This window comes from Ceratotherium simum, chromosome 17 (assembly GCF_057802395.1).
Source record: "Ceratotherium simum simum isolate JZ-2026a chromosome 17, ASM5780239v1, whole genome shotgun sequence".
In the NCBI taxonomy this organism is placed as follows: domain Eukaryota; kingdom Metazoa; phylum Chordata; class Mammalia; order Perissodactyla; family Rhinocerotidae; genus Ceratotherium; species Ceratotherium simum.
Window position 1 is genome coordinate 56,052,182 of NC_141916.1, and position 13,072 is coordinate 56,065,253.

General features: G+C 39.3%; 1 protein-coding gene across 1 annotated transcript in view; it reads left to right on the forward strand.

Annotated features, from left to right (window-relative positions):
* AKAP3 (A-kinase anchoring protein 3) overlaps nucleotides 1-10,988 on the forward strand; it is a 28,939-nt gene extending 17,951 nt beyond the window's left edge. Inside the window, exons 3-4 of the mRNA XM_087442876.1 lie at nucleotides 1,008-3,320; nucleotides 10,611-10,988. Of these exons, the coding sequence (XP_087299002.1) occupies nucleotides 1,008-3,320; nucleotides 10,611-10,766 (2,469 nt within the window). The 3' untranslated portion in view covers nucleotides 10,767-10,988. The remainder of the gene's footprint in view (nucleotides 1-1,007; nucleotides 3,321-10,610) is intronic.
* Nucleotides 10,989-13,072: the final 2,084 nt, after the last annotated feature.

Below are 13,072 nucleotides of genomic sequence, written 5' to 3' on the forward strand. Positions count from 1 at the left end.
GTGTGAAGCATTTAGCGCAGTGCCTGGCAAACATAAATATTTAACAAATAGTAGCTCGTAACTATATGACACTTGGTAATTAAATACCAAACTATTCTTTAAAGATGGGTAATATTCGTGGTCATTCCCAGATAGACATAACTCCAGTAATTCCAATGATCCTTTACTTTTGATAGCCAATAGGACACCTTCACATTCACTTTTATTTTGGCCTATGTTCAAGTGAAGATTATAGATTACAATATGTAGACATATAAATACATGCATGTGCTTATCACAGCTGGTGTCCACCAAAGAATCTGTATTCTCTCAAAACTAATAAATTGTCCACAATTATAAATCAGATTGTTAACTCAAGTGATGTCGAATAGTCCATTGGAAGCCATTTAGCATATCAAGATTGTACTTGTGTAGCCTTGCAAAGTGGTAAATTATGCACAATTGTCCTTGAATTTTCTAATTTTTTGAAAACTATACTTGTAATAGAAGATCCAAAGAAAAACAGAAAAACCATAGAAAATAGCTCTTAATATCAATACAAGAAAAATCTGATTCAGTTCAAATGCTGACTGCTATGTAGCTGATAACTGTCAGATCTTAGGAATATATGCTGTTAGATGCAATATAGTGTAGCAGCCGAGAGCATGGGCTCTGGATTCGGACTGCCTGGGTTGGAACTCCTTCTCCATCAATGATTAGCTATATAATCTCAAATAAGTAACTAACTTAATCTCTCAGTTCTTTAATTTCCTCCTCTAAAAACATGAATAATAAGAGAGTTAATATTTAAGTGTGAGAATAATATTAAATGAGATAATAGTCTCAAAATACTTGGAACAGTGCCTGATACATAGTAAACACTCAATAAATGTTGGTTACTTTATTGTGATGATGAAGCATTTAAGAATTGAGAGGTGGCCATTTTTGTAACTGATCTTTGAGGTTATCCTGAATATCCCCATATCTTTACTTTGTTATAGTCGGATGAATCCTTGTCTATTTTTAAGGACGCCTCAACTGATCCTATAAGAGTGCTCAGCTGGCTCCGCAGAGACCTGGAAAGAAGTACAGCAGGGTTCCAAGATATTAGATTCAAGGCCGGAGAATCATCACTTGGTGGGGAAATGACCAACTCAGGAGACCCAGGCAAGGGTTTCTTTGTGGACTATTACAACACCACCACCAAGGGCAGTCCAGGGAGATTGCATTTTGAGATAACTCACAGAGAGAACCCTGCCCAGGGCCCCAGTGCCCAAGTTGGTAATGGGAGTTCAGTAGATGAAGTTTCCTTCTATGCTAACCGCCTCACAAATCTAGTCATAGCCATGGCCCGCAAGGAGATCAATGAGAGGATAGATGGCTCTGAAAACAAATGTATCCATCAGTCATTGTACATGGGGGATGAACCCACACCCAACAAATGCCTGAGTACAGTTGCATCAGAGCTGGTGAATGAGACCTTCTCTGCATGTTCCAAGAATGCTACCTCAGATAAAGCTCCTGGCTCTGGTGACAGAGCCTCAGGATCATTACAGAGTCCACCAAATTTGAAATACAAAAGCACTTTGAAGATTAAGGAGACCTCCAAGGAAAGCAAGGGTCCAGATGACAAGCCTGCTTCTAAGAAGTCTTTCTTCTATAAGGAAGTGTTTGAATCTCGTAATGCAGGTGATGCCAAAGAGGGTAGAAGGTCCTTACCTGCGGAAAGAAAGATGTTCAGAGGGCAAGAAAGGCCTGATGACTTTACAGCTTCTGTTAGTCAAGGGATCATGACCTATGCTAACAATGTAGTATCCGAGATGATGGTCTCTATCATGAAGACACTGAGGATCCAAGTGAAGGACACAACCATTATCGCCATCCTGCTAAAGAAGGTACTAATCAAGCATGCGAAAGAGGTGGTCTCAGATCTCATCGACTCCTTCATGAAGAACCTCCACAATGTCACAGGGACCCTCATGACTGATTCAGAATTTGTCTCTGCTGTGAAAAGAAGTCTCTTCTCTCACGGAAGCCAGAAGGCCACAGATATCATGGATGCCATGCTGCATAAGCTATACACTGTGATGTTTGCCAAGAAACCTGAGAATATCAGGAAAACCAAGGACAAGTCTGAGAGTTATTCCCTTGTCTCCATGAAAGGAATGGGTGACCCTAAAAACCAAAATGTCAATTTTGCAACAATGAAATCTGAAGGTAAATTGAGAGAAAAAATGTTCTCTACTGCAGCCAAACCAGAGAAGGAGAAGACTTGTGCCGAAACTCTGGGAGAACACATTATCAAAGAGGGACTGACCTTGTGGCATAAAAGTCAGCATAAAGAAGGAATGTCTCCAGGTTTACAGCGTGCAACATTTGCAGCTCCCAACAAACAGTACAAGCCTGCACCAGACAGTCCCCTGGGATACCCTCTGGATACTTGCAACCTCACCCCCCCTATGTATCACCCAGAGAATTTTATGTGTGATTCAGACTCCTGGGCCAAAGACCTGATCGTATCTGCCTTACTTCTGATTCAATACCACCTGGCCCAGGGAGGAAGCATGGATGCACAGAGCTTCCTTGAAGCTGCCAGCACCACCAACTTTCCCACCACCAAGTCCCCTGAAGTTTCTGATGAGCCCAGCCTTAAGTCTCCACATATGGGAGGTGACCAAGAAGAAGCAGAAAAGAAGGATCTAAAGAGCATTTTCTTCAACTTTATCCGGGATTTACTTGGTGAAACCATTTTCAAGAGGGACCGTAGCTCTGAACTCAAGGTGCCAGAACAGCCAATTAAGGAAGGAGATGGCCACCACTGTGAAAGACCTGTAACACCTCCTCCCATCAAACTAAGTGAAGGCGATGAAGCTGGTGGTACATTTGCTGGGCTGACTAAGATAGTTGCCAGTCAGCTAGATGGCCACATGAATGGTCAGATGATAGAACATCTGATGGACTCAGTGATGAAGTTGTGTCTCATTATTGCCAAGTCCTGTGACTCTCCCTTGGCAGAACTGGGAGATGATAAGTCTGGGGATGCCAGCAGGCCAACTTCAGCCTTCCCAGATAGTTTATATGAGTGTTTACCAGCCAAGGGCACAGGGACAGCAGAGGCTGTCTTGCAGAATGCCTATCAAGCTATCCATAATGAGTTGAGAGGTGTATCAGGACAGCCCCCTGAAGGATGTGCAGCACCCAAAGTGGTTGTCAGCAATCATAGCCTAAATGATACGATTCAGAACAAGCAACTCCAAGCTGTTCTTCAATGGGTAGCTGCCTCTGAGCTCAATGTCCCTATTTTGTACTTTGCTGGTGACGATGAAGGAATCCAGGAGAAGGTAAGGAAGTAGAGTCAGAGGAATCTGGAAAGATTAAGAGTTAATTAGGGTTTTAAGTTCTGTTTTCTTTCTGAATGAGAAGATAGCCACAAGAAGAGTAGTATGGGGACAGTAAGAATTTGAAGATCATGCCTCCTGACAGAGATAATTGCCCAGTAAAAGGTATATAAAAGGGAAAAAAGAGGGATAAATCATAAATCATTTTTATATATATACAATATATGTATTAGAGATCAATCAAATCTGATCTTTTTTCTGCATGTATTGGTGCAAATGCACAGATGAGGAACCTCCAAGAGGCTTGGTGAAAGAATCAGATTAAGGTCTGAGCTTCAGACTGAACTTTGGATAGGACAGCATTGCCCAAAGAATGAGAAGGAGCAGCTAGGAAGCATCCTGGGAATGTGTTGAGGGGGATGGAGGGTGAAGGATCAAGATTTATGACCTTTTCAAACCCGTCATTAATCTCTTAGCTGGTTTTCTAGGAGGTGTTGGGGATATGAAGGGATTCAATAAATAACATCCTGCTTCCCCTCACCGTATGTTCTGAATCAATTGAGAAGTAAGACTAAAGAGTAGGGCCAGTGGGAAATCAACTTATCACTGTTATTACTGATAAAGGTAAGTGTGCCTTCTATCTCTTTGTTCCTCCCAAGGAAGGCCTTGGAACTGCTCACTGAAAGAAAATTTTGAGCCTGGAAAGCATGAGCACTTATGCAAGTTGCTGCTTTATGCTAGTGTAGAGGAATTAAGGAAGAGAGACCATCCCCACAACACACACATACACACACACGCTTAGGGCTTTTGATTATTTTGTCTCAATTGAGAAAAGTGAAACAATGGCGGTTACCAATTAAGTAGTAAGGAGTGGCATAAGAGGCTGAGATTATTCATAAAAATAATTCATCCTCATAGAAACTAGATGATGTGAAGGAAAAGGCTTTCTCTGTTTAATATGTGGTATTAATAACCTTTGTAACTGGGTTACTTGGTTTATCTGATGACTGGGAAGACACAGGATTGTGTTGCATCCAGATTAGGCTACACTAAGCCTGAAAAAGAAACTGTATGATCTATAAACTCGTTACTCAAAGTGTGGTCTGTGGACCAACAGCATTGTACTTGTTAGAAGTACAGAATCGCAGACTTCACTCCCGACCTACTGAATCAGAATCTTCATTTTAGCAAAATCCCCAGGTGACTTGTGTGCATAGTCAAGTTTGGACTGGAGAACAGAACACGGAGTTCTGATCCTAGGTATGTCCCTAAGAGTCCTTGGCAAGCTCTGTCTCTTTACAGTTTTTCCAATCTATAAACAGACAACTATTTTGGTCCATAGCAATTAGCAGAAGGGGCTGTATTCACAAAAGTTTTAGATTGATGAAAAAAATCTAAAAAGAAGCATAACTTTCATGTGTACAATATGTGAAACAGGCTTTTGTTCTGTAGACATCTTTTAAGTCAAACCCATCATACGTAATGCGTAATACATTTTGATTATTTTGAATTAGAATGTCTGTAATCTAAAATGGGGACAATAGACTTGCAGTCCTCCTTCTACATAGACACACACACACACACACACATGCATACACACACTCATACAGATTTGCCCACTGTAAAGATATAGACAATCATCTATTTTATTAAAGGAAAAGAGTGGAAAGGATGGGCAGCAGCACATCCAAACTTCAACTAATGAGTAGATTTGCATTGAACACCAATATATTTTTAAGAATAGTTGGATGAAGTATACACCAAAGAAATTACTTTAAAATGATTTGATATTTTTTTGGAAAGAGATTTAATTAATGTGTGCAAATATTCTCACACTGATGCAGGTGATTAAACCCAGTAACACCGGGATGCCCATTAGCCCAATTCCTTTATACAAATTTGCATCCTTTGTGTGCATAATTCAAAATCCAAAGGGACAAAAGGATGCACAGTGAGAATTAAGAGCTTTTTCTCATCTTTATCTCCCGTCTCATTGCCCCTCCCTGGAGAAAACCATTCTGATTAATTTCTTGTTTATCCTTCCAGAAATACATATGCATACACAAGTGAATACTTCTATGTATATATGTTTTTGTGTGTGTGTGTGTGTGAGGAAGATCAGCCCTGAGCTAACATCCATGCCAATCCTCCTCTTTTTGCTGAGGAAGACCGGCCCTGAGCTAACATCCATCGCCAATCCTCCTCCTTTTTTTCCCCCAAAGCCCCAGCAGATAGTTGTATGTCATAGTTGCACATCTTTCTAGCTGCTGTATATGGGACACGGCCTCAGCATGGCCAGAGAAGCGGTGCGTCGGTGCGCGCCCGGGATCCGAACCCGGGCCGCCAGTAGCGGAGCTCGGGCACTTAACCGCTAAGCCACGGGGCCGGCCCTATGTATATATATTTTTAAAGTCACAAATTGTAGTGCAATATATATATTCTTTTCTGCAACATACAGAACTGCCATATTCTTTTTAATGGCTACAAATTATTTTATGAAGGTGCTATATTTAACCATTCCCCTAGGTATGGACATTGAAGTTACCAATATTTTACTACTACAAGCAACACTGTATGCACAGATTCAAATGTATCTGTATGTGCTAAACACCTAGGAAAGAAATTTCAAGATCACCACAAATGTATATTTGTATATTTGATATATATTGCCAAATTGCCTTCATAGTACTTGCGCCAATTTGCACACCTCAAAAACTGTGCGAGTGCCCGTTTCCCATACTTTAACCAACAGTGAGTGCCAAATTTTTGATCTTTGCCAAGTGTTGCCTTACTTTGTACTTGTTAGAAATGAGGGTATCTTTTCATATGTTTAAGAGCCATTTGAATTTGTTTTTTGTGGATGGTTTGTTTATAACCTGCTCATTTTTCTATTGGGTTGTTGGTCTTTTTCTTATTGATCTGTAAGATTTCTATATATCCAAGGAAATTAGCCTTTGTAATATTAAATATAATTTGTTGTCATTTGTCTTTTGATTGGTGTTTTTTGTCGTTTTGACCATATAGAATTTTAGAAATGTTTCTGTAGTCAAATCTAAGACATTTTTTCTTTCTTTTTCCTAGATTTTGTGTCATATTTTGGAAAATATTCTCCACTCCAAGATATTAACAAAACTTTCCCATATTTTCCTCTAGTTCTTTTATGATTTTTAAAAAATAGTTAAGACTTTGATCCATTTTGAATTCATTTTTATATGAAGTATGAGGTAGGGTTGCAATCTCTTATTTTTTTCCAAATGACTACCCGTCTTTGGTTCTTTTTCTGAACTTTCTGTTCTGTTTCATTGAATTTTTAATCTATTCTTACTATTTTAATAGCACACTGTTTTAATCACTATAATTCTGTAGTATGTTTTGTTATCTGGTAGGACTAGAGATTCCTTATTTCTCTATCTCGGAATTTTCTAGGCTAAACATTTCTCAGTTTCCACCCCTCATCACAGGCAACCATTAACCTGCTTTCTGTCATCATAGATTTGCCTTTATGACATTTTATATAATGGAGCCAAAAAATATGTAGTCTTTTACATCTGGCTCCTCATACTTAGCATAATGTTTTTGAGGCTTATCTCTGTTGAAGTATGTATCAGAAGTTCATTCCTTTTTACTGATGAATAGTGTTTCATTATACGGATATACTACGTTTTGTTGATCTATTCACCAGTTAATGGACATTTGGATTGTTGCCACTTTTTTGCTATCATGAATAATGCTACTACGACATTTACATACAAGTCTTTGTGTGGGCATACGTTTTCATTTCTCTTGGGTAACAAGGAGTGGAATTGCTGCATCTTACGGTAAGTATAATATCTTAAGAAACTGCCCACTAGCAACTTATGTGGGTTGAAGTTTCTCCACATTCTCATTAACATTATTCTTTTTTTAAATTATAGTTCTTATCTTGGCATCTAATTGTGGATTTAATTTGACATGCATACACTAAAATGAATAAGGATATTGAACATATTTTTATGTGCTCATTAGCCATTCATATATATTCTTTGGTGAGTAGTCTATGCAAATCTTTTGCCCATGTTTCAACTGGATTGCTTTCTTCTTGTTATAAAGTTGCAAGAATTTTTTATATATTCTGGATACAGATCCTTTATCAGGTATGAACTGTAAATATTTTTTCTCAGTCTGTGGCTTCTCTTTTTACTTAATGGAAACTTTTGAAGAGCAAAAGTTTTTAATGATGAAATCTAACTTAACATTTTTTGCTTTTATTGCTTGTGCTTTGATGTTATATCTAATAAATCTTTGCTTAACCCAGTGGCACAGTGGTTCTCAATTTGAGGCAGTTTTGCCCCCAAGTGACCCTTGGCAATGTCTGGAGACATATTTTTGTTGTCACAGCTGGGAGATGGGTTGCTACTGGAGTCTAGTGGGTAGAGGCCAAGAATGCTGCCGAACATCCTACAATGCACAGGACAGCCCCACAACAAAAAATGATGTGCCCCGTAAGGTCAGCAGCGCCAGACTGAGAAACCCTGGCCTACCCTGAGGTCATGAAGATTTGCTCCTTTGTTTTCTTCTAAATATTTGATAATTTCAGCTCTCATATTTATATCTGTGATCCTTTTTGAGCTATCTTTTGTATATGATGTGAGGCAGGGGTCTAAATTTATTCTTTTGCACGTGGATACGCAGTTGTCTCAGCATCATTTGTTAAAAGAACAAATGGATATCTGGCCCTTTTGAATTATCTGTCCTCTTTTTAAAAAATCAATTGACCATAAATGTTGAGGTTCAAGCTTTCTTTTGACTGGTGTCTTCATGGTAGATCTTTTACCATAATTTTACTTTTAACCTACCTATATCATTTGAAGTGAGTTTGTCTATAGGCAGCATATAGTTGGCTCGTTTTTTATCCATTTTGACAATTGGTATGTTTAGACTATTTACATTTAGCCTAATTATTAATGTGTTTGGATTTAAGTGTACTATTTTAATGTTTGTTCTGTTTTTCCTATTTTTCTTCCTGTTTTTCCTTTGGCCTCCTTTTGGATTATTTAAACATTTTTTGGTATTCCATTTTAATTTATCTATTGTGCTTTTGACTGTTATCTATTGTGTAGTTTTTTTAGTAGTTTCTCTAGGGATTACAATATACATACTTAACTTTTCAGAGTCTATGTAGAATCAATAGTTACCACTTAAACTGGAATGTCGAAATCTTACTACCATATGGGCCTCTTTACCCTTCCCCCTTATGTTATAGTTATTTTATGTATTTAATCCACATACACTGAAAAAACCCTTAGACAATGTTACTTTTGCTTTCAACCATAAAATACATTTTAAAGAACTTAGGAGAATAGTTTATTATTTCTACTGAGATTTTTACTGTTTCTGTTGTTCTTCATTCATTCCTGACATTTCCTAGTTTCCTTCTGATATTATTTTCCCACTGTCTGAAGAATAACTAGAACACATTTTCTGGCAATGAATTCCCTGAGTTTTCTTTAATCTGAAAATTTCTTTATTTGACCTTCTTTCCTGAAGGATATTTTTGCTGGCTATAGAATTATGGTTTGACAGTTCTTTTTTTTAGTGCTTAAAAATTGTTGTGCCACTTCCTTCTGGCCACTAGGTTTCTGATGAGAAATCTGCTGTCATTTGTTGTTCCCTTATAAATAATGCACCACTTTTCTCTGGCTGCTTTTAGATCTTTTTCTTTTTCTTTCGTTTTCAGCAATTTAATTATGACGGGCCTTGAAGTGAATTTCTTTGGGTTTATCTTATTTTAGGTTCGCTCCACTTCTTGAGTCTGTCAGTTATGTCTTTTGGCAAATTGGGGAAGCTTGCATCTATTACTTCTTGAGGTATTTTTTCTGCACCACTCTTTTTCTCCTCTCCTTCTGGGTTTCTAATGACACAAATGTAAAACCTTTTGGTGTTGTCCTGCGGGCCCCTGAGCTCTGTTTTTCACTCTTTTTTGAAAGAGGTTTAATCAATCTCTTATGTTATTCGGTGTAGTTAATTTCCATTGATCTGTCTTCAAGTTTACTGACTTTCCTCTCTCATCTCCATTCTATTTAGCCCACAAATAAATTTTCATTTTGTATTTTGTATTTTTTAGTTCTAAAATTTCCATTTGGTGGTTCTTTAGATCTTCTCTTTGCTGAAACTGTCTTTCTATTTGTTTCAAGAGTATCTGTATGTACTTCAGTCTCTTGCATGGAAATTTCCCCTTCTGAAAACCTCCTGATATTTGGCCTGTGTATCTACTCATTGACTCTTTCTCACAGATTCCGGTGCAGAATGCACAAAATAAGAATCTAGTTACTTTAGGGGCTGGCCCCTAAAGTGGCGTAGTGGCATAGTGGTTGTGTCCAGCGTGCTCCACTTCAGCAGCCTGCGTTCATGGGTCTGGATCCCAGGCATGGACCTACACCACTTGTCAGGCCATGCTGTGGTGGTGACCCACATGCGAAATGGAGGAAGATTGGCACGGATGTTGGCTTAGTGCTAATCTTCCTCAACCAAAAAAAGAGGAAGATTGGCAACAGATGTTAGCTCAGAGCAAATCTTCCTCACCAAAAAAAAAAAAATCTGGTTACTTTAGTTTGTTGCCTCTAGGATTCCAGATAAAGGGCAATGAACTGTGTTCATATTAGAATGGTTGTTTTGGCTAATTTCTCTCATTTTATTCTTGGAAAGAGAACTAAACATAGGGTTCAGGGTCCTAGGTATGAATTTTGCCTCTCCTAATTTCTAGCATTGTATTACTGACAAGTCTGTTCACCTCTCTGGGCACCATTTTCATGGGATTGAATGGATCTTTGAGCTGCCTTTCTGCTCTAACATTCTAGGGTTCTGTGGTCTGTGGGGCATGGAAAGCAGTGTCCACATTTCTCTTGTGGCTGTTTCTCTACTGCCTTTGTTGGTCCTGAGACAATGATGGAGACTGTTTTATGATATTACAGTGAACTTAAGAACTTCAGAATTCTCAGAGAGCAAGAACATCATTGACCAAACACCCACTGGAAGCAGGAAGATTTTAGTCTTAGTGGGAAATCATATTTTCCATATCATGGACAGGTGGATGTTAACATCTCCTGTTTAAAGTAAGGGTGATATAACCAACTTGCTTCTGTCAAACAAGCCAGCAGACTTTATACTTATGGAAGTATTCTCAACATCTACTTTGAGTCTCTTCTACTGCAGTTTCCCAGAGTCCACCTGGCCTCTTTGTAGCCTCGGCAGGCCCTCTCCAGCCTGCTGTGGAATGCTCTGCCCCTCCACTACTGCTTTCTTTTTTCTCCACAGCTACTTCAGCTTTCGGCTGCTGCCGTGGACAAAGGACGCAGCGTGGGTGAGGTTCTGCAGTCAGTCCTACGCTATGAAAAGGAGCGACAGCTGGATGAGGCAGTGGGAAATGTTACACGGCTGCAGCTGCTGGACTGGCTGATGGTGAACCTGTGATCGGCGCCTACCCACTGCTTTCCCCTCTTCCAGCAGTGGGCCCAGCCCTTGTCTCCTCCCTTCTTTCTCACTTGCACAGCTGCCCTCTCCATATCCTCTCAGAGCCCTAACACTATCTTCATACGACTCACATCAAAGACATGTCACCTTATGCTAGTCACTGGATTTTGCAGATTTTCCTGTCCATGCGAGCAAGGACATAAAATTAAAAAATTACAATTAAAGGGCTCTAGGTGTTTGTTTTTCTTGGGATCCAATGGGACAGTTAAGAAATCTCAGGGATGAAAAAATAATCAGATGGGGCCGGCCCAGTGGTGTAGTGGTTAAGTTCAGTGCACTCTGCTTTGGTGGCCCGGGTTTGTGGGTTCAGATCCTGGGTGCGGACCCACACCATCCATCAAGCCATGCTGTGGAGGCATCCCACATACAAAGTAGAGGAAGATGGGCACGAATGTTAGCTCAGGGCCACTCTTCCTCAAGCAAAAAAGAGGAGGATTGGTGACAGGTGTTAGCTCAGGGCCAATCTTCCTCACCAAAATAATTAATTAATTAATCAATCAATCAGATGGGTAGCAGAGAAAAACTAGCACTGGACTGAGAGGCCCGGCCAAAGGTCACTCAGCCTGTTCCCCATGTATCCCCCTATCTGTGTCACAACTTGCAGCTCCCCTGCTTTATTATTTTTTTATTGAAATATAGTTGACATATAATATTATGTTAGTTTTGGGTGTACAACATAGTAATTCAATGTTTAACAGCTCCCCTGCTTTAAAATGTTCCCTAAAAATAAGCCACAATTTATCAATTCATTTCAACCTTTTATAACCATGCACATCAGGAAATATTTTCTAATATCTAACCTAAATCATTCTAATTATGATATCAAGGACTTGACTTCTTGTCCTGTCTCTGTCCACCTCAACTTTATTCATGGTTGAAGATAGTTGGTATCAAAAAAGGTCCAGAAGACTTCAGTTCTATTGCCAGTTCTGGCTACAGGACCTGAGACAAGTCACCTGTTATGACACTGCTCTGACTTAATGTCCATATCACTCTTCTTTTTTTTTTCTTTTAAATTTATTTTAAACTTTATTTATTTTTCCCCCCAAAACCCCAGTAGATAGTTGTATGTCATAGTTGCACATCCTTCTAGTTGCTGTTTGTGGGACTCGGCCTCAGCATGGCCAGAGAAGTGGTGCGTCGGTGCGCGCCTGGGGTCCGAACCCGGGCCACCAGCAGCGGAGCATGTGCACTCAACCGCTAAGCCATGGGGCCAGCCCATATCACTCTTCTTAAGAAGGATTTTCTGTCCTTATTCTGACCTTTCCATGGAATTTTATATTCTTGATTCTTTTTTCTTCTAGAAACTTTGTCCTCCTTGGGTTTCCATGTTTCTTGAGGGCTCTACTCAACTCTCTCAACCCCTTACATATTTATCTTCCCTAGGACTTTCTCTTGACGCTCTGCTATTCTCACTCTGTATCCTCTTCCCTGCGTGATCTCATCCAAATCCATAGCTTCAATGACCTAGTGTCTCCCTGCATGGAATATTACACAGTGATTAAAATGAAAACTATAAAGCCAGGTATATTTTCCATGTTGTTTATGATGTATGATCTTAATTTGCTTATATAATTTTATCTGTACTATGATTACAACCATGTTATATATTCATGTAGAAAAAGTCTTAGAAAGGCAAATAAGTAAATGGACATAAAGTCTTAGAAAGGCAAATAAGTAAATGGACATGATTAGATTTTAGGGGTGGTGGATGAGTGAACAAATCCTGTTGTTTACTCAATTGCCTTTCTTTTGGGAAACCCTCTGTCCCCTACTCCACGTGGTCCTAGAGAAGCATTAGTCATGGTGCTATCATGACCACCATCACAATGTGGGCTGTTGGCCCACATTGGCCAATCAGAGGATCCCAATATCTCAGACACAGTGACTGGTTCAAGTCCAATCATTTCTGAGACTTCCCTTCCAGCAAGGAAGATGGCGTCTTTTGACTGGTTGTTAGTGGTCATCTTAACTTCTGGGCAGAGCTTGTCTTCAAAATGAAATTAATCATAAAAAGAAGCAAGGCTAAGAGATGGAGAGGGAGTCTGAGCCCTATGAACTTGTTTGAATGCCTAGATCCTGCTGTGCCTGAAACTACATTTACCCTTCTTGAGTTCCCAATTACATAAACCAATAAATGTCCTTTGCTGTTTAAATTTGTTTAAATTCGGATTCTGTCATTTTCAAACAAGAATCCTGACTAACATAGATTAGCTCTCTTAGGCAAGAAGAAAATATTTTTTCTT